Source organism: Hippoglossus hippoglossus, chromosome 19 (assembly GCF_009819705.1).
Source record: "Hippoglossus hippoglossus isolate fHipHip1 chromosome 19, fHipHip1.pri, whole genome shotgun sequence".
NCBI classification, from domain to species: domain Eukaryota; kingdom Metazoa; phylum Chordata; class Actinopteri; order Pleuronectiformes; family Pleuronectidae; genus Hippoglossus; species Hippoglossus hippoglossus.
The window spans coordinates 13,240,353-13,257,987 of NC_047169.1; the positions used below are offsets into that span (position 1 = coordinate 13,240,353).

General features: G+C 40.5%; 4 protein-coding genes and 1 non-coding gene across 5 annotated transcripts; 3 read left to right on the plus strand and 2 right to left on the minus strand.

Annotated features, from left to right (window-relative positions):
* Nucleotides 1-481: 481 nt before the first annotated feature.
* On the plus strand, nt 482-2,671 carry aqp8a.2 (aquaporin 8a, tandem duplicate 2). Its single transcript, XM_034571103.1, has 5 exons — nt 482-993; nt 1,169-1,295; nt 1,463-1,677; nt 2,245-2,379; nt 2,466-2,671. The coding sequence occupies exons 1-5, from the start codon at nt 734-736 to the stop codon at nt 2,509-2,511; spliced, it is 783 nt and encodes a 260-aa protein (XP_034426994.1). The 5' UTR covers nt 482-733; the 3' UTR covers nt 2,512-2,671.
* An 83-nt stretch (nt 2,672-2,754) lies between these two features.
* On the minus strand, nt 2,755-4,332 carry hbae5 (hemoglobin, alpha embryonic 5). Its single transcript, XM_034571104.1, has 3 exons — nt 4,183-4,332; nt 3,364-3,571; nt 2,755-2,963 (listed from the first exon to the last, which is right to left on the minus strand). Exons 1-3 carry the CDS (start codon nt 4,275-4,277, stop codon nt 2,835-2,837), a joined length of 432 nt encoding a protein of 143 aa, XP_034426995.1. The 5' UTR covers nt 4,278-4,332; the 3' UTR covers nt 2,755-2,834.
* trnai-uau lies at nt 3,694-3,786 on the plus strand. Its single transcript is given in 2 exon segments — nt 3,694-3,731; nt 3,751-3,786. It is a non-coding gene; the product is annotated as a tRNA-Ile (tRNA).
* A 2,568-nt stretch (nt 4,333-6,900) lies between the features above and the next one.
* On the plus strand, nt 6,901-7,848 carry hbbe2 (hemoglobin beta embryonic-2). The gene is made up of 3 exons (XM_034571247.1): nt 6,901-7,063; nt 7,178-7,400; nt 7,608-7,848. The coding sequence occupies exons 1-3, from the start codon at nt 6,972-6,974 to the stop codon at nt 7,734-7,736; spliced, it is 444 nt and encodes a 147-aa protein (XP_034427138.1). The 5' UTR covers nt 6,901-6,971; the 3' UTR covers nt 7,737-7,848.
* A 4,783-nt stretch (nt 7,849-12,631) lies between these two features.
* zgc:163057 (uncharacterized protein LOC563335 homolog) lies at nt 12,632-14,418 on the minus strand. Its single transcript, XM_034570597.1, has 3 exons — nt 14,069-14,418; nt 13,253-13,457; nt 12,632-12,795 (listed from the first exon to the last, which is right to left on the minus strand). The coding sequence occupies exons 1-3, from the start codon at nt 14,158-14,160 to the stop codon at nt 12,667-12,669; spliced, it is 426 nt and encodes a 141-aa protein (XP_034426488.1). The 5' UTR covers nt 14,161-14,418; the 3' UTR covers nt 12,632-12,666.
* Nucleotides 14,419-17,635: the final 3,217 nt, after the last annotated feature.

Genomic DNA, 17,635 nt, shown 5'->3' on the forward strand with positions numbered 1-17,635 from the left:
ACCATCTTTAATGTAAAATTGTAATCTACACAGTAAGAAATAACTAAATAAATGTGGAGTATTACAATATTTCCCTCTGAATACTAGAGGACAAATGTAGAGCAGCATAAAATACAAATATGCAAGTAAAGTACCAGTATCTCAAAATCATACTTCAGTATAATATTGTAAAATGTGCTTAGGTACTTGAGCATCAAATCTAAAAACATTCAATCTGATTATGTGTAGTATTGTAGTAGTTGTAGTGTAACACAAGTCTGCAGAGTGAGAGTCTGTGTAAAGTCTATGGTCAAGGTCAGGTCTTATCTATGTAGGCCGCTACCTGTCTCTCCAGGTATGCCTTGTGCATCCAAATAAAACAATGATGATGATGAATAAAAGTCAGGTCAGACTGGGGGCAACCTTGACCAGCTCGCTTCTCATTGAACCTAATCACCTACTCCTTCGAAGGCCGAGCTCCTGCACCAGCCATGACCTCGTCTCCCCTGACAACTTCGGGTTTTTCTTTTTTTCTTTTTTATGACCCATGACGCAATTCCACTGCACAGCGTGTCAGCGGCCGGTGATGAGTATAAATAAGTACAACACCTTGCAGTTCCCTCGACTTAGTCTGCAGACTGGGTCGGGTCTACCTGTTGGAGGACACACGGGCAGGCTGCAGCGGCAACATCTCTGTGCCATAGATCATCGTCTGAAACAGAAGTAACAGGAATCAAACAAGAGAAGAGCAAACATGGGAGTCGAGAAAATGGAAATGGAAGACATCGACTCCACTCTCATGGAGAAGGGCCAGAAGTCGCCGGCGCCCCCTCCTCCCAACAAGTATGAGAAACTGTTCCAGCCCTGCCTGGCCGAGATAATTGGGACCATGTTCTTCGTTTTCGTCGGCTGTGTGTCCGTCATCGAGAACGTGCCTGCAGCTGGACGCCTGCAGCCGGCTCTGGTGCACGGACTGGCTGTGGCTGTGATGGTGGCGGTCATGGACAACATCAGGTAAAGGCCCTTTGTTCAATGCACAGGGTAAAATAACATTTCCAGTTTGAATAGAGTGTCTTTGCTGTGGGTTTAGCAGATTCATATATTTGGGTCTCTCGCAGTTTGCTTGATCTCAACTTTCCTCCAATTTGCTCCTCCACCTTTTCTTGACTGTTTCTTTCCCTCTGTCCAGTGGCTCCCACTTCAACCCTCCCTTCACAATTGCCATCTACCTGTGCGGAGGTATGGAGCTGATGATGGTGGGACCTTATCTTGTCTGCCAGCTGATTGGAGGAGTGATCGGAGCTGGAATGTCCAAGGTAATTTTACTATAATCTGACATAATAAAAGTCACAGTGCAGAATATTCTGAGAGGCTGCATATCTTTCCTCTTCTATATACACTTGAACATATGAAATGTAATTAAATGTGACCATACATTCCTTCAGAAGACAACGATGCTCATCATTGACCATATGTCTTACAGATGATGTGCCCTGCAGATCGATACTTCAACGCCACAGGAGCAGCGTTTGATATCCTCAAGTCAGAGAGCCAGCTGTCCGGGGCCATCTTCGGGGAGGTGGCCATGACCTGCCTGATCACCATGGTGGTGCTGCTGGTGGCCGTCAACCACAAGACCAAGACCCCGCTGGCTCCCTTCCTGGTGGGCTGCACTGTCATCATCAACGTCTTGGCAGGGTAAGACGAAAGGCCCAAGATCTCAATGAAGTCTGCGTGAGCAGTTTATTGTGTTAAACATTTAAACATATTAGATTTAAGAGTAATTAAAAAGTTCCATGCTACTTTTAAATCTATTTGGCCAAGAGTCATGTTGTTTATTACATTTAAAATGTTTGTTGTTTTAATTTGTTAAAATTTAACCACTCAGAGAAAAAAGTAGGTGGGGCAGCCAAAAGTATATATGATGGTGAAAATTATGACATTTTATTTTATTTTATTCAAATATCTTAATTTTGATGAATTAAATTATATTGAATTAAAGTATTTTTTTATCATTATTTCTAAAGTTCTTTTTTAAATCTTACTTCAAATCAAATGCCTCAGAGTGGGTGTATTAAATGTTTAATGGTAAACTTTAATATTTAAATGCATTATATCACATCACATTATAATGTGTGAGATGTGTACTGTGAAATGTTTGAGGTTGCAGTATTTTAAATTTTTTTTAAACTAAAAATAAGTTTAAAATGCATCAATGATTAAAATGTATGTTTTAAAGCTGTTGTTGTTTTCTTGTTGGTGCAGAGGTGATGTGTCAGGGACGTGTCTGAACCCAGCCAGGGCTTTCGGCCCCGCAGTGATGACCAACTACTGGACCTACCACTGGGTCTACTGGGTGGGACCCATAGGAGGAGGGCTGGTGGCAGCTGCTCTGCTGAGGTAAGAGAAAGTTGGATAGTGCAATAAAATAAAATAAAATGAGAGATAACACCTGACTCACAATGATTCTCTCTCGTTTTTCTCAGGCTCGTCCTCGGGGATGAAAAGTTACGAGTGGTTATGAAATCATAACAGCTTTTATTGTGCGTTTATCGCCCTGGCGATAATAAACCCATAAATGACGTCTGCCTGTATAGTTTTTTTTTTTCGTCATGCCAAAATGTTGTTATCCATGTGAAGCTGTAAGACCACTGTGAGGAGGAGTCAGTGTGAAATAAAAAGAATAAAACACATTTGGTCTCTTCATTTCACCTTCAACACATTCAAAAATGTCACAAAACATTTCAGGAGACATAAAACACACAGTTGCATGAGTTTTTTTGGCGACATGCGGTTTATTTTTTCATTTTCAACCGTGCATGGGTGACATGGCCGTGTGTGGCACTGAGGGCAGCTCAGCGGTATCTCTCAGAGATGGCCAGGGACAGGCAAGCCAGGTATTTGTCCATAGAGACGTGGACCTCGGGGCTGAAGTCCTTGGGGAACATGATGGCCATCACCACGAGGATGCAGTGGCTCAGGAGCTGTGGACAAGGGGAGAACCATTAACCACTAGATATATGGTCTGCACTGCCAACACCCACCTGAATAAGTTGGTTCATTCCAACAGGAAAATAAATGTTGCACTTCCCTATCCTCTCACACCCTTGACCCCGAAATCTGATCCAATAAAATCTAAAAACTGAAAAAAGTAAGTTTTTAAAACTGTAACTGAGCTTCAATGTCTTGCTTAGGATGTTTTATTTTTCCAGCACACGGGTGTAATTTGTGCATAAATCAAGCTCCTCCCGTGCGTAAAAGTATGCACAGGTCAAGTCAGTGAGAGGAGATTCCAACTTTTCCACATTATGACAGTAACTATAGAGCTTGCATTTAGCACACTTGATATCTTGGTGCGCGTGGTGTCAGTGACGCACGACTCACCTTGAAGTTCGCCGGGTCGACTCTCAGCTGGAAGGCGTGCAGCTCGCTGAGCTCCAGCATGCCGCTGGTGAGGTTGTCGATCTTGGTCACACCCTGACCGATTGCGGTAATAATCCTCTTGCCGTGCTCCTTCACTGGTTTAGAGCCGGGCTTCATGTCTGGCCAGTGGGAGAAGTAGGTCTTGGTTTGCGGGTAGATGACGAGCATCCTGCGGAGATGAAGTGAGATGGGCGAGAAAGTTTGATACTTTGGACGAACTGAGCAGAATATAAACCATCGTAGTAGAATGACTGAATCCTTTTTTGTGTGTGATAGAAATAGGTGTGTCGGGCTCCAGTGGCGCAATCGGTCAGCGCGCGGTACTTATAGACAGTAACTTGCGTAGTAATGCCGAGGTTGTGAGTTCGAGCCTCACCTGGAGCATACGGTTTAGTTTCGGCTACTAATCAATGTAAAGTGGAATAATGTTAAATCACTCACTTTCCTAATTGTCCGCACCACGTTTGGTTGTGGTCTCCAGAAACTTGCCCCTTATAAATCTAAACGTACTGTTCTCGGAACCTCTATAATAAGAATACGAATAATATATATATATTTTTTTTCTTATTTACTTAAAACTAATTATTCACTTTGTTACAAGACAGTTTAAGCAAAGATTAAACTAAAGTAACGAGGTAACGATAGATCAATACTGAATCAATATCACAGATAGGTCACATGAGATTTTGTTGCACTGATGTGATGAGAGACCTTTCTTCAGCCAAGAAAAAAAAGGAAAGATAATAAAAACAACAACATGTGGTCCAACCTGTCACTTACCTGCCCAGAGCATCAGCCCCAACCACGTCCACAGACTTGCCGATCTTGGCCCACATGGCCTTGACGGTGGCCTTGTCTTTCTCGGTCAGACTCATGGTTCTCTTGGTTCTCTCTTCCTCTGTATCTGAGTGGGACGGTGTTGTCCGGTTCCTCCGGACTTCTATTTAAATGCAGTTGGCTCCGCAGTCACACCCACGGGAACAGATGCCAAGCTGCCTCCCCTGATGCAGATCGGCCCCTTCCTCCGGCCCCTGATATAAGCGTCCGTGGCCGGGTGCCAGGTGGAGAGGTCGGTATCAGGGCGACAGTTGACACAAACATGATGATTTGGGTTTGAGGTGCATGCTGGGCCTCAGGGGGATGTCTGACGTTAGGAGGACATGTCAGGTCACAGGAGAGAGTGTCAGGTGCAGAAACTACTCAAGAGTCAAAACTACACGTGAGAAGCAGTGTTCAGGATTTATACTTAACATGTTTTCCATTTATGCAACTTGAGAGTTATTTTTCTTTCCTGTTTCCCACTGCCTTTTATGAAATCAATTAATTACAATTACTAAAAAGTAACTGCGCTGTTGCACTGTTAACATTTAGATTCAAATACCACAAAATGCACAGTACAAATACCACAAAACATCTTTAAAGTTACACGACGAAGGTAAAGTGCACGATGCAATACGTCATCTTTCTACTTTGTTTTATTTTGTTCTCATGTTGATTTTACCGTTTGTCATGATGCCTTTATTATTTTATATAAAGTACCTTTCCTTGTTGTTGAAATGTGCAGCACTAAGAGCGATAGGTGAGTTTATAAAACATAAAATAAGGAAATAAAACTGAAAAAGGAGCCTCTCTATTAAATGTCTGAAAACTTGTTACACGACCCAAGTGTGTGTGTTCATCAGATATGAAGTTTTCTGAGGTTATTCCAACACAATAACTATTTTTGAATTCATCTTTTAAAAAAGACTAAATCGACACCTTTAACCCACAAATCGCCTTTGGTCGATTTGTTTGATTCCCACATTTTAAGCAAAAAGGTTTAATGTAAGAAGACAGAAAAATGTCACGGGTCATTTAATGTCATTTCAAAAAAATCAAGTGAATCAATGCACATTCAGCAATTTGCTCAAAAGAAAACAACACGTTTAAATAATAAAATAATCCTTTTCTATTTCATTCTTAAACTTCCTGCAGCAGACTGTATGAATCACTACCTACCGTATAAATATAAAAATCTGCCCCTATCATTTAAAGCAGTGTGACTTATCAGTGATTCGTTTTTTTTAATTAGATTTATTTTTTTGGCTCAGGTCATAATTTTATTTCCTATCAAAGGGAGGGAACTGCGCTCGTCCTCTTTATCGCCTCGCTCAAGTATTTTCTTGATCAAAACATACGTGAGTGTGCGCAGCGGGTGTTTGGGCGGAGGCGGCGCTGCTGCAGATAAACGCCAGTGTGGTTTGACAGATAACAAGACTCACGGCATGACGCACCATCCCAGTGTCTGGCGAACATCTGATGTTTAATAAGAAGAATGAAATGGTCTCAAGGAAGTTTCAACTTGTGGAGAAAAAGAAGAAAAAAAGTTGTATTTCTCAATTTCAGCAATGTTTAATGTTGATATCAAATTATTAAGAGCTTAAACAAATCACAAAATATTGTAATCATGTTTGAGAAATAATCGAATTACATCAAGTGAAATTATTTGATTGATTATTAACTATGATTTTTCCCTGATATTTAATTAAATCAATCAATCAATCAATAACGTTTTCTAAAAAAAGAAGAAACAAGTTCGGCAATGTCTAAAATCGATATTAAATTAATTTGAGATATAAGATCTTATAATATTTGAGAAATAATCGAATTACATTAAAATAAATTTGTACATTTGATTTATTGTGCTTGTAATTTAGATTTCTCAAGCTGCTTCTGAAACTTCAAACACATTTATATTTCGATTTCAACACATACTACTACTACAACATTACTGCTACTACTACTAATAATAAAAACTTTATTTATATAGCACCTTTCAAAACACCGTTACAAGGTGCTTTACGTGTTAAAATTGCAAATATTGAAGGCAGTTAAAAAGCAAGCAATAACTAATGAATAATAGCTGCATTAATGTGGTTCTCAGATCATTATTTAAGAATGAATGAAGAAATTAACTGATAAACGATGTTTTCTGGGCAGTGGAGTCAAAGGGCTTCGGTTAAAAGGTTCCTGTCCTGCAGGTTAATTAAGGTTAAATGAGCTGAGGGAAGAGTGGAAGGACTGTAACTATGGCAACCTCTTAAAAATAGTTTGATGTGCAAATAAGGAGAATAGTTGTTTCATTTCAAACCAGAAAACCTCACTAAATTAAGTTTGCATTGTTTTCCCACGTGCACAAATATTATTTAATCTTTTTTATTTTAATTTAACAGCTTAAATTATCCAAATAAAGGTGCATCTTGCAAACAATAATGATCTAATGATTTCTCAAATTTGCCCTGCTGAACAAATTGATCGCCATGCACACCAAAGTGGTGTCGTGCATCTTTGGCATCTCCGTAAATCTGCAACACTAATGCACCAGCGAAATATCAAAGAAGCTTCTGGAGAAGTCTGGAGAGAAGTGGTTTATCTGAGACGCATCATCTCCAGCCTATCACAGCTGCCCTCTCCTGCAGGGTGGAGGCCACGCTGGGACATTTAAATAGACCTAGAGGTCCAACCGAGGCACTATTCAGCTTTTTATTCGTTCTCTGAAGCCTGAGAAAAAAAAAAAATCAAGAGCAGCCATGGTTGAGTGGACTGAGCAGGAGCGCGCCATCATCACCAGCATCTTCTCCAGCCTGGACTATGACGATATCGGACCCAAAGCCCTGAGCAGGTATGGAGGGGCATCGCTCTTCAAACACAAATGCAATTAGTGCTTTATGTTTTCTAAATGCTTGCGTCCTCCTCTGGTGCCAACACCTGCACTCTCCTCCCCCCCCCCCCCCAGGTGTCTGATCGTCTACCCCTGGACCCAGAGGTACTTCGGCTCCTTCGGCAACCTCTACAACGCCGAGGCCATCAAGACCAACCCGGCCATCGCGGCCCACGGGATCAAGGTGCTGCACGGCCTGGACCGCGCCGTCAAGAACATGGACGACATCAGAGGCACGTACGCCGAGCTGAGCGTCCTGCACTCCGAGAAGCTGCACGTCGACCCCGACAACTTCAGGGTAAAGCCTCGCCAATCCACAACTTTGTTTTTAATCATGCAAAGATCCTACACTTTTGCTGTTGTTTGTACTCAAGGGTTTGTGCCAAAGTCGTGCCAAAATCCAAGGAAACACATTTAGAAAAGATTCTCCATGATGCCAAAAGCGCGTAACATTCCCAACCATTAATCTTCACGATTAATTTAACTCGTTCCCTTCCTTCTACAGCTCCTGGCTGACTGCCTGACCATCGTCATCGCCGCCAAAATGGGAAACGGCTTCACTCCCGACATCCAGTCCGCGTTTCAGAAGTTCCTGGCCGTGGTGGTGTCCGCTCTGGGAAGGCAGTACCACTAAGCCCCGCCGCCCCCGCACCTGGACACCCGGAGGAGACCTCCATAACGTCTGCTCACATGTGTCAGGCCTATGCGTCTCTTCCATAAATAAATAAAATTCAACTACACATCAACTATTCATCTGTTTTCTATTTTCTTGTTCGAGTGCGCAATTACGCACAGCCATCGCACGCTTGAGGGGGCGCGCAAAGGCTCCATTACAGACCCGAAAAAGAAAAATATATACGAAAAATACATTCAATAATAAAAACATTATATTTGTATAGAGGAAATCTATAATAAACTGGGATGATGATACCTTAAAATATATTAATTGCATACAAACTGATGAAACTTGTTCCTATGGCATCACTGAACTTCTAGAGACTTTACCAACCTCATTGCTGTTATTTTATTCCGAGTTTAATGCGTAAAAATCTTTACATATTTTCCTAACGTAAGCCCCATAGCTCGTAACAGATAAGAGCCACAACCCTCCCGATGCGTCAGTGTGCCGTGATGCTGAAAGCCACATGAGGACAACTGACAACTGACAGAGAGACAAATACAGTGACCTGTATGGCGCATGACACACATTTAAAAGTCTCTGGAGATTGGGTGAGTTCTCAGATGGAAACTTTAATTTAAGGGTTTCTAAAAAGACATGAACAAACGTTGACATTACTGAATTACTGTTTAGGCCCTTGGTTTTGCTGTGTAGCAAATGGCTAGCTATATATATATATATATATATATATATAAGATATCAAAAAAAGAAATAAAACAGTCCATGGTCTCAGCACAAAGTGTTAATAATGTTTTAAAAGAAAACTTAAGAGCTACATTTTTAGTCTGGCTTTGAAAAAAAAACATTTATTTCTCCATTTGTTTATATTTCACTGTGGTTTTACTATTTGGTATATCCCATTTTAAATTCACTTGTTTGACTATTTTCTGATTATTTACCTTTTAATACACATATATTATTGTACTTAACTTCTTACTTGAACACATAGAGGATTTTACTCAATTTAATACATGTAGGATACATATAGGACATATAGGCTATGGGATTTTATCATCTAATTCTATTTTTATTCATCTGTCTATTTATTTATATTCAATTGACTTTTTATTAAGCTCTTTTGCTTTTTTATATTCTGTCTCTCCTGTTTCCTCATTGCAAATTGGTGAGATCGTGTTTCCTCAGTCTCTGTTTTTATTGATTCTTTTTTTCTTAAGTCTCTATTCTTTATCAAAACTGTAAAATTATGTAAATAAACTGACAAACTTTAACTTTCATGGATATTAGAATACATTTTTAAACTAATTTTCATTTAGAAAAATAGCTCATGAAAGATGTTGCTATTTACTCTAGCTGACAGAGTGAGCACTGAGGTCTTGACCTCAACCATAACATGACCCATCACACTGAACCCAGTCACCACAGATCCCACTAGAGGTCAATTTATTTTTTAAATCATCAACACACCTAATGGAGCCGTCGTTCACAAAGTGTGCAACTTCATAATCCATCCAGCAGGGGGCACCACTTGAATACGTTATGAAAGTGATCACTAGCCCAAAAAACCAGAACGAAGAAAAATCGTTTTTCTGGCTCGTCCTCTGATTCCACCTGTTAAAAGATGGAGCAGATCATGAAATGATCTGAAATCCTGGATGCACAGATTTACCTGAGACCACTGCTAAGGATGTCCCTCTTGACACCTGCAGCGGTTTCCAGCTGTTTGTCAGATTGAAGTCCACTCAAAAAAGCTGAGCAGTTTGATTCTATTACCTCTGGTCATTCCATCATAATGATTACAGCTCCACTTATTCATTTGTTTCAAAATGGTTCCAACAAATCTTTGTATCATTTGTAAACAAGAGAACAACTTAAAATAGACATTGTTACACAAAAGATGCTGTGAAATCTTCAGATTTACACAACAGATGTTTGCCTAATGTTGTGATTTTTACATTTATCATCAGCAAACAGTTAAATTAAATTTGAAAACTAACTGATGACAAGGTTATTAATTATTATTATTATTATTATTGTATTGTTTTCATAATTAATGTATAGATTAGACCAAATGTAAAAAAGTAAAGAAACATTGTTTGTCTTCTGTTGCTGTGCTGTGTTGCTATGAATAGTGGCACGCTAAATGAACCACACTGATTTGTTTCACTCCAACACTGTGTTAATTGATCAGGGCCATGAATCCTGTATCTATATTCAGAAAGACAGAGGTAGATGTTACTGTACTAGTTATATTTATTCACAAAATTTAACATATTTACAACATTCACATCATTAAAATATTTATAATATTGTACAAAGGGGGAACGGGGGAGGGGGGTGGGGGAAAGGAGGGAAAGGAGGGAAGGAGTGGGTGAGGTAAGAATGGGTGAAGGGAAACGTCTAATCATCCCTCTCTTCTTTGAGCACTGATTCGCCTTTTTCTCCTTCTCCACCTCTTCTCTCTGCTCCAGCTCATCTCGGCCTCCACCTTTCTGCAGCTCAGTCCCATAGTTGGAGTCGTCTCCTCCTGCTTCACCTCCAGCCCCGACTCTTCCTATGCTCCTTTTCTTTTGTAGTGCGCAAGCCCGGGCAGCTGATTTAGGGAGTTCTCCTTTTTTTGGTTTCGCATGTGATGAGCTGGTTCTTGTTAATGAGCTTAACCATCGGCCTCCTCTGTCCGACCTCCAGCAGGTTGACCGGCCCCTTCAGAGCCTGGTTTTCCTTGTCGACCTCCACCATTCTGCTCCAGCTTGTCTCAGGCTGAGGTGGCTCCTGGTGCAGACTTGCCTCCATACTCCTAGCCTTGGCCTGACACTCAGTGAGCTCGGCCATGCAGTCAATGTAGGCCCTGAGTCGAGCAAGCCGTTTCTTGGTCTCCTTCTTTATGAGACCATCTTTGTCTTTTAGCTGGTGTTCCAGCTGCTCCACCTGCTCCTTCAGAGCCTGGATCTCCTTCTCCTTCTCCTTCTCCACCTCCACCATTCTGCTCCAGCTTGTCTCAGGCTGAGGTGGCTCCTGGTGCAGACTTGCCTCCATACTCTTGGACTTGGCCTGACACTCAGTGAGCACATGCTTTGGTGAGAATTTGAGGGCTTTAGTTTGTTGTTGAATTTTGCCACGCCCATTTAAAATTACTCCAGAATACGTAAATTTTCACCACTTTCTAATTTTCTGCAAACTTTGGTAACTATTTGAGCATGTTAAAGCCCTCAAAAAGCCAATTCATTTGCCTGAAAAAAAAAAATAATAATAATCCTTACAATTTCAATAGGGCCTCCCACTGTCTCCTACTGTTCGGTGCTCGGGCCCTAATAAATGATTATAATATTTCATTGTTATGTTATGAAGGTGTATGAAGTCTGAAGTGTCTCTCTATACCTCAGGTCTCTTCATTATATAGGAAAACAGAAAGTCACAACTTTTTTATGAGTGGCATTAAAATAGGCAGTTAACTGTGTACAATACAGTAAGACTTCACCAATGCAAAAATCCTGCTCACCATGTTTAGGGAAACAGACATTCTTGATAGGAGCATTTCCATCACGCAACACAGCAGTAAACCACTTTGACCCAGATAAAGAGAGAACACAGAAGTCTAGAGGCGTCATAAAAACCAAATCTCACTTCGTAATACAGGTTATTTCCTATCCGGATAACAATATATACCGTTAATAATTACTCAAACCTTTCTTGCTTGGTATAAATTGGGTAAATGTGTTGTAGATGTGAATTTCAGAGGCAATCATTTTTTTCTTATCTGTCGTGTCGCAGGAAGAGAGTGACCCAGTTACACGCTAACAACACTACAACTTTTGCAATCACCAAAACTTGTTATGATATGTACAGCAAGAGAAGTGTTTATCAATAAGACCAATGAGTTGATTAGATATTAGCTCCTTGTCGCATTTATTGGCTGTGGGAAGACTTATCTGTGCATTACAGAGTGTGAAGCAGTATATGGTCAGTAAAAATAGATAAGATACACTGTTTTCAATCGTGTGAATGTGACACCAAGTGTTTAAAGTCATAAAAGCTGTTTGAAGCAAATGGAATCTTGTTAAATAGTAGTTTTTAACAGTTTAAGGGCAAATATTGGCTTGAGGTTGAAATGTCATTCTTGACCTTTGACCAAGAAGATTATAAAAACCCATCACCACAAAGTCCACTCAGCAGCTAAAAAATTTCTAAAGTATGGTATTTGCAAATATTGGATAGGATTATGTTCTGAAGAATTCATATCATTTTTATTTCAACAGCAAAGACAGTCCCAAGATGTTACTTCAGCAACTCCCTGTTCACCACTGTAACATTCAACTGTGAGTCCTTCATTTGTTTCTGATACGGAAGAAGAAAACAGGATTTGGGGCTTTGGAGTAAGAGATTGTGAATTTATATATTCACCTTGTCGTCCGTCAGAGTCTCTTTGAAGTGAAAGGAAAGAGGAATTTGAATGGATCCAACCAACAGGACCCGTACATATGCTTGATCTCCCTCTCTTATGAGTATAAGGTTCATTGTTCACTTAGGCCTCTGACTTCCATAGATTAGAAAAGTCAGGAAGCATGAGGGTTGTATTCATTTTTCCACCACACGTCACACGTAACACAGTCATGTATGTCCCTCACACACTGAACACATGTTTTTACATGTAGAAACATACTTAAATAAACATGTAACATCTGAGACTTGGCCATACACTGCACTAAATGACACAGTCTTCATTTTACGTCAGTGCCTGCATGAGGAAATTCATTTAATGCATAATTAAGAGTTTCTATTGTTATACAACATACATTTTTGCATGTTAAGTGGACATTTTTATTATTACACAACATTACATAACAACAACTAAACTTACATACATGTTTCATATCCTGTATAGCATCACAAATGTCTCATATACTTCTTAGAAACACGTGGCTGGGTCTCATCTGTATTTCTCGGCGAGCACGGCTGCGAACGCTGACAGGTACTTGTCGATCGCCGCGTGTGCGACTGGCGTGAAGTCGTCGCCCATGTGACAGGCCAGGGTGACGAGCATACAGTGTGAGAAGAGCTGCAGGAGAGGGGGAGAGGTGCAGAGGTGAAGGGAAAACCAAGTGACGCCAGTTATACTTTGATTGCAGCGTGAGAAAACATCATGAAAACCTACCTGATTAACTTTTGAAAGGAGACGTGGATAAATAAACTGGAATGTGCAGTGGGTCATCTGAACACTAGGCAGCAATTGTTTCATTTTCCAAAGGAGCTCAACTTCAGAGAGGACTGGTATTTAAAATGTATGTATGTTTGAGTTAACCATGGTGCTGCTCTCAGTTTGTGTCTTTACTAGTCCGAGTCATTTTAATCAGGAAACCCGGAACACTTCCTGTAGCCATTTCACATCCTTTTTATGTCTGCTGTTAGATTTCCTCTACAAACTTTATCTTTAGACACTTAGTATTTGTTTGGCTACAGTTTTCCTCTTGGAACTAACATTAGTATATATTTCAGATATGTCTCGGGACCTGCACCTTGAAGTTGGTCGGGTCTATCCGGAGCTGGTAGGCGTGCAGCGTTTGCAGAGGAGCCAGAGTGACGGTCAGCTGGCTGATGTCTCTGGCTCCCTCTGCGATGGCCAGGACGATCTTCTTCCCGTGGGAGAGCAGGTGAGCGGAGCGGGTGCTGATGTCGAGGTGGGAGAAGTACGTCTTGGTGCCTGGGTAAGAGGCGAACATCCTGTGGAGGAAAAGGAACAGTGCATTAATTTGGAGCTCTGTGTTTGTTGCTCAGTTTAATGAGTGGAATACCACAAACATCTGAGTAGAGGTGACACATGGAGACTGACCCCCACCACCACATCCATCATCATCATCATCATCATCATCATCATCATCATCATCATCAGCAGCAGCATTATCAATAATTATCATATATCATATATTATATTATAGATTATGATTATTATATATTTAATTTTAATTTATGCTTTCCAAAATCCCATATGGGGTTTATATCATGTAAATAATTACTTTAACAGTGGCTAATAAATCACTTATCAATTATTTGTAGTTTACTTTGAAGTTATGAATATGAATAACTTGTTATAGACATCATCACTAACAAATGTCAATGAAATAATAAATAAAGGGTGATGAGTTTTAGTCTTTTGAACCAAACATTAACAAAAGCTCTCTACAGGAGAGGTAAGTTACACCTGTTTGACTTTAACCATTTATAATTCCAATATCTCATCAGATTTAAATGCTACACACACTCTTCTGAGAAACTGAATAGTTTATTCCAACGACAGCAGGTTCGTATTTTATGAAATGTCTAAATGAACCTACCTAAGAAGCGCATCTGAGCCAATGTCTTCTGCCACAGGAGTCAGCCTTTCCCATATTTGTGCAATCAGCTCCTTCTCCCTCGTTGAGAGCATCGCAGCCTGTTTTACTGACCAACAATGGCCTGTGGCTGAATATCCAGAGAGCTGATTGGTCACAGGTAGATTCAAAAATAGGTGTGCGTAAAAGGGCAACCATCAACCATTTTATCGCCACATTGACACGGTTGATCCGAAAAACGCAGGCAGACAGGATCGGTGAGAAGTAATAATCCCCTGTGTGGATAAAAACACGGTGGAACAGGTCTCAGGCTGCAGCCTTGTTGTTGTTTTCCTCCTGTGTGTTATCGGACAGCAGCCAGGGCCATGTAGCAGGGTGGGGGCTGCGCACCCCCGCGCTATCTGCTGCTCTACGTGCGTCACGCTGCTGCTCTGTCAGTATCATGAGGGGTTTCCTGTGATGGTCAGTTAAGCTGCCACCATTGTTTTTATATCAGAATTCAACAGGTTCAGATTTCTCTCAGCCACCAAATAATAACATAGACCCACTGAAAAGTAAAAAAAAAGCATTTCTTTCTAATCTCAGACATTAAGGCACTTATTTAAATACTTTGACATAGTGAGGACTTCTTCTTTTCTTTCTCTTTTTTTGGGGGGGGTCTACACATTGACCACCCAAGACATACATGAAAGCATGAGTCAGGCTTTTCAATCCAGCTGATATGTTACAGTTTGGTGCAGGTTTTTGCAGATAAACTCCTTCACCCTCTCCTATCTGCTGCTCCATAAGCTGCTGGACACGCCACAGTGGGCACAGGTCCAGCATCATGGTCATTCTCACTTCATCAATTTAGAATCATTAAAAATCATGTGGCTCCTCTTTTGGATCCAACAAAAATCCAGCGTTTTTGTTTTAAAAGTGGCTTTGATTGAGTTTTGATCAGTTTATATTTAGATTTGAAGAATCGCCAGACGAGGGAAATGATGGATGCTGACTAAGCACAAGAAGGGGACCTCATGAGGTGTGTTTCACAAAAATGAACAGTCATGCTTTTAGTTCAATGTGGTCATATCTACTGCATAGCAAACACTCAGTACTCTATAACACTCTATAGCATTACTTCAACTTGATTATTTCATACTTTATTATTCTCTTAGTTTCCTTTTTCTTTCTACCAGGGGTTTTATTTTGAAATTATTTATATGATACACATGTTTTATTTTTGTGGAACAAAATCTATTTGCAGGAACTTGTTGTTCTGAGGATTTAAAATGTGCACCTGTAGATCTTGATCTAATATGAATGTAAATAGAGAGTAGCGTGTTGTCCAGCAGGTGGAAGTGATGTGACTTTTCAGAGTGAAAGTGAAGAAACTGTATTCCTGTACCAGTTGATCTGACTTGACTAAATTCATTCATGTCCATATTCAACACACTGATGTGATCAGTTCATTTCTACTTGGAATTTCATAAAGAAAACACACAAAGGTCCGTCTCAACTTTTACAAGTAAATATACATATATACAATATAGATTTATTAGAGATTTGTTTGAGTGATTATTGGATGATACGTGCATCACTGCATCAGCATCACTCTGCAAGTTACTGTCAAATAGGTTCACTGAACTATTCACTCACACCACACACATAACATTTAACTACAGTAATTAACCTGAATAATGCAAGACATCCAGTATTTATAGAAAAAGGTTGAGGAAAAAGGTATGACGTAATTTATGAAATGATAAGACGAGTTATTATAATGCTTCATTCGCACTCTGCAGGTTACTGTCTTATAAGTACTGTGTGCTGACCGATTGCACCACTGGGGCCATATATACACATCGGGGCTGTTTTCAGATTCATTTCTTGTGTAGGTAAGGAGGTCAACTAAAAGTTTAAATCTTTTATTATGATATTGCAAAGGTAACATTATCACAACTGTGAAGTTAACGTGACATCAAGACATGACTGTAGTGGATCATATTCAAACAAATAGCCTATAAACAAATGTGTGTTTGAAACAGGGGTTCTCAAAGCGATGTTTAAGAACCACAGCTCCAACAGGAGGAGAGCAGCTCTCTGTATGTGCGGCACGTTGTGTGACTCTCACTCAGCACAACAAAGAGCAAAGAGAGTTCACAGAAGAGAATTGATTGTACAGGGTTTAATGTGGAGAGACGTTTGTGTGCCGAGAGCTGTAATTGAACTGAGTAGAAAAAGTGAAACAAAAATACACCTCCGGAAATATTTGTGTCTGAAAATAGATAAAAAAAGTGTGTTAGCAGAGCCTCCCTCCTCCAGTCTTTGCTGCTATCTCACATGTATAATAGCTCAAGCCCCTTCCCCCCCACCCCGACGTGGGCCCATTTATCAGAAACCTCACCAGCGCTGCTTCCTGTCCTGGCCTCCAGCCACAGGAGGAGGCCGGTTCAAGTGACGCAGTGCTGCATGTAACCAAGCAGCCTGGAACTAAACCTGCAGAGGGAGCAAATGTGGACTCAGATACTCAGAAAACACACATGTGCCTATTTACACTTTTGCTGCTTCCCAAATACACAAATACATATATACTGTACTTTCAACACACACACGTCTGTCTCCCAAACCGTCGAGGCAGATGTCTGTTATTACAGTAATATAGTCACGTCTTAACCTTACTATGTAAAGTGGTGGTTATCGAATGGGGCCCCGCAGACCCCGGGGGGTCAGTGGCGCACTGCCAGGGGGTTCATAAATAGCTTCCAGGTTCATAGCTTAAAATCATTTTCATAAATGGGTATATATACCCATTTAGATAATTATTTTCTGTCTTTCATACAGTAGGTTGTCCCTGGCAAGTGTCTTGAAATAATGTACAGTATGTTAAGTGTAGAGTGCGTGAGATGAAGCAGATTCACACACATGCGTCAAATTTGAGGATAGAAAGAGCTAAATGCGTGCCTGGAAGTTTGTGATAATAATTTGCAAATGTGAAAAATGATTTCTTATTTCATTTATCATTTTATAATTCAATTTTCAATTTCAATTGGCGACTCTCGACTTTGCATATGTTTGCATCTCATGCTAGAACTTTTGAATTACTTTGAGCTACAGCCTCAAACACTGTCTGTATTTTTGTTCCTATTCCTTTGAGGCAGGAACTGCATCCTCTATATTTTTCAGCTATTCACCACCACACCCAAAAATGAAAAATGACATGAAATGTGAGATTTCATCCCAACCACACCCAGAGACACCTGGCCAGGGCTTGATAATGATCTGTCATTCTGAGCTGTATCCTGTGTGCTGCATATTTTCACACCAGACGTCCACATTGGTGCATGGACTGAATGCTGTGGTTAGCAGTAAAGGGTTGATGAGAGAGATGGTGGTCAGATGAAGCCATCAAAGGTGAGGGCAGTGAGAAGATAGAGAGGGGGTCGGAGGAACAGGACACCGAGCCTGCAGGGGGGAGAACATGTGAGAGGGAATAAACCACAACTGCAGCACCGCCCAAATTACTGAAAGAGTTTTTTTTAAAGGTCCAGTGTTTAAGATTTAGGTGAAAGGGATGTATTGGCAGAAATT

Bases quoted from the DNA above. Each gene is read 5' to 3' on its own strand.
- hbae5 (XM_034571104.1), bottom strand. From the start codon at position 4,277: ATGAGTCTGACCGAGAAAGACAAGGCCACCGTCAAGGCCATGTGGGCC. The intron at 3,572-4,182 runs GTAAGTGACAGG...TCATCTCCGCAG, and splicing joins GGGGCTGATGCTCTGGGCAG to GATGCTCGTCATCTACCCGC. The intron at 2,964-3,363 runs GTGAGTCGTGCG...CCTTGTCCACAG, and splicing joins TCGACCCGGCGAACTTCAAG to CTCCTGAGCCACTGCATCCT.
- zgc:163057 (XM_034570597.1), bottom strand. From the start codon at position 14,160: ATGCTCTCAACGAGGGAGAAGGAGCTGATTGCACAAATATGGGAAAGG. The intron at 13,458-14,068 runs GTAGGTTCATTT...TTTCCTCCACAG, and splicing joins GGCTCAGATGCGCTTCTTAG to GATGTTCGCCTCTTACCCAG. The intron at 12,796-13,252 runs GTGCAGGTCCCG...CCTCTCCTGCAG, and splicing joins TAGACCCGACCAACTTCAAG to CTCTTCTCACACTGTATGCT.
- hbbe2 (XM_034571247.1), top strand. From the start codon at position 6,972: ATGGTTGAGTGGACTGAGCAGGAGCGCGCCATCATCACCAGCATCTTC. The intron at 7,064-7,177 runs GTATGGAGGGGC...CCCCCCCCCCAG, and splicing joins GGACCCAAAGCCCTGAGCAG to GTGTCTGATCGTCTACCCCT. The intron at 7,401-7,607 runs GTAAAGCCTCGC...TTCCTTCTACAG, and splicing joins TCGACCCCGACAACTTCAGG to CTCCTGGCTGACTGCCTGAC.
- aqp8a.2 (XM_034571103.1), top strand. From the start codon at position 734: ATGGGAGTCGAGAAAATGGAAATGGAAGACATCGACTCCACTCTCATG. The intron at 1,296-1,462 runs GTAATTTTACTA...TATGTCTTACAG, and splicing joins TCGGAGCTGGAATGTCCAAG to ATGATGTGCCCTGCAGATCG. The intron at 1,678-2,244 runs GTAAGACGAAAG...TTGTTGGTGCAG, and splicing joins ATCATCAACGTCTTGGCAGG to AGGTGATGTGTCAGGGACGT.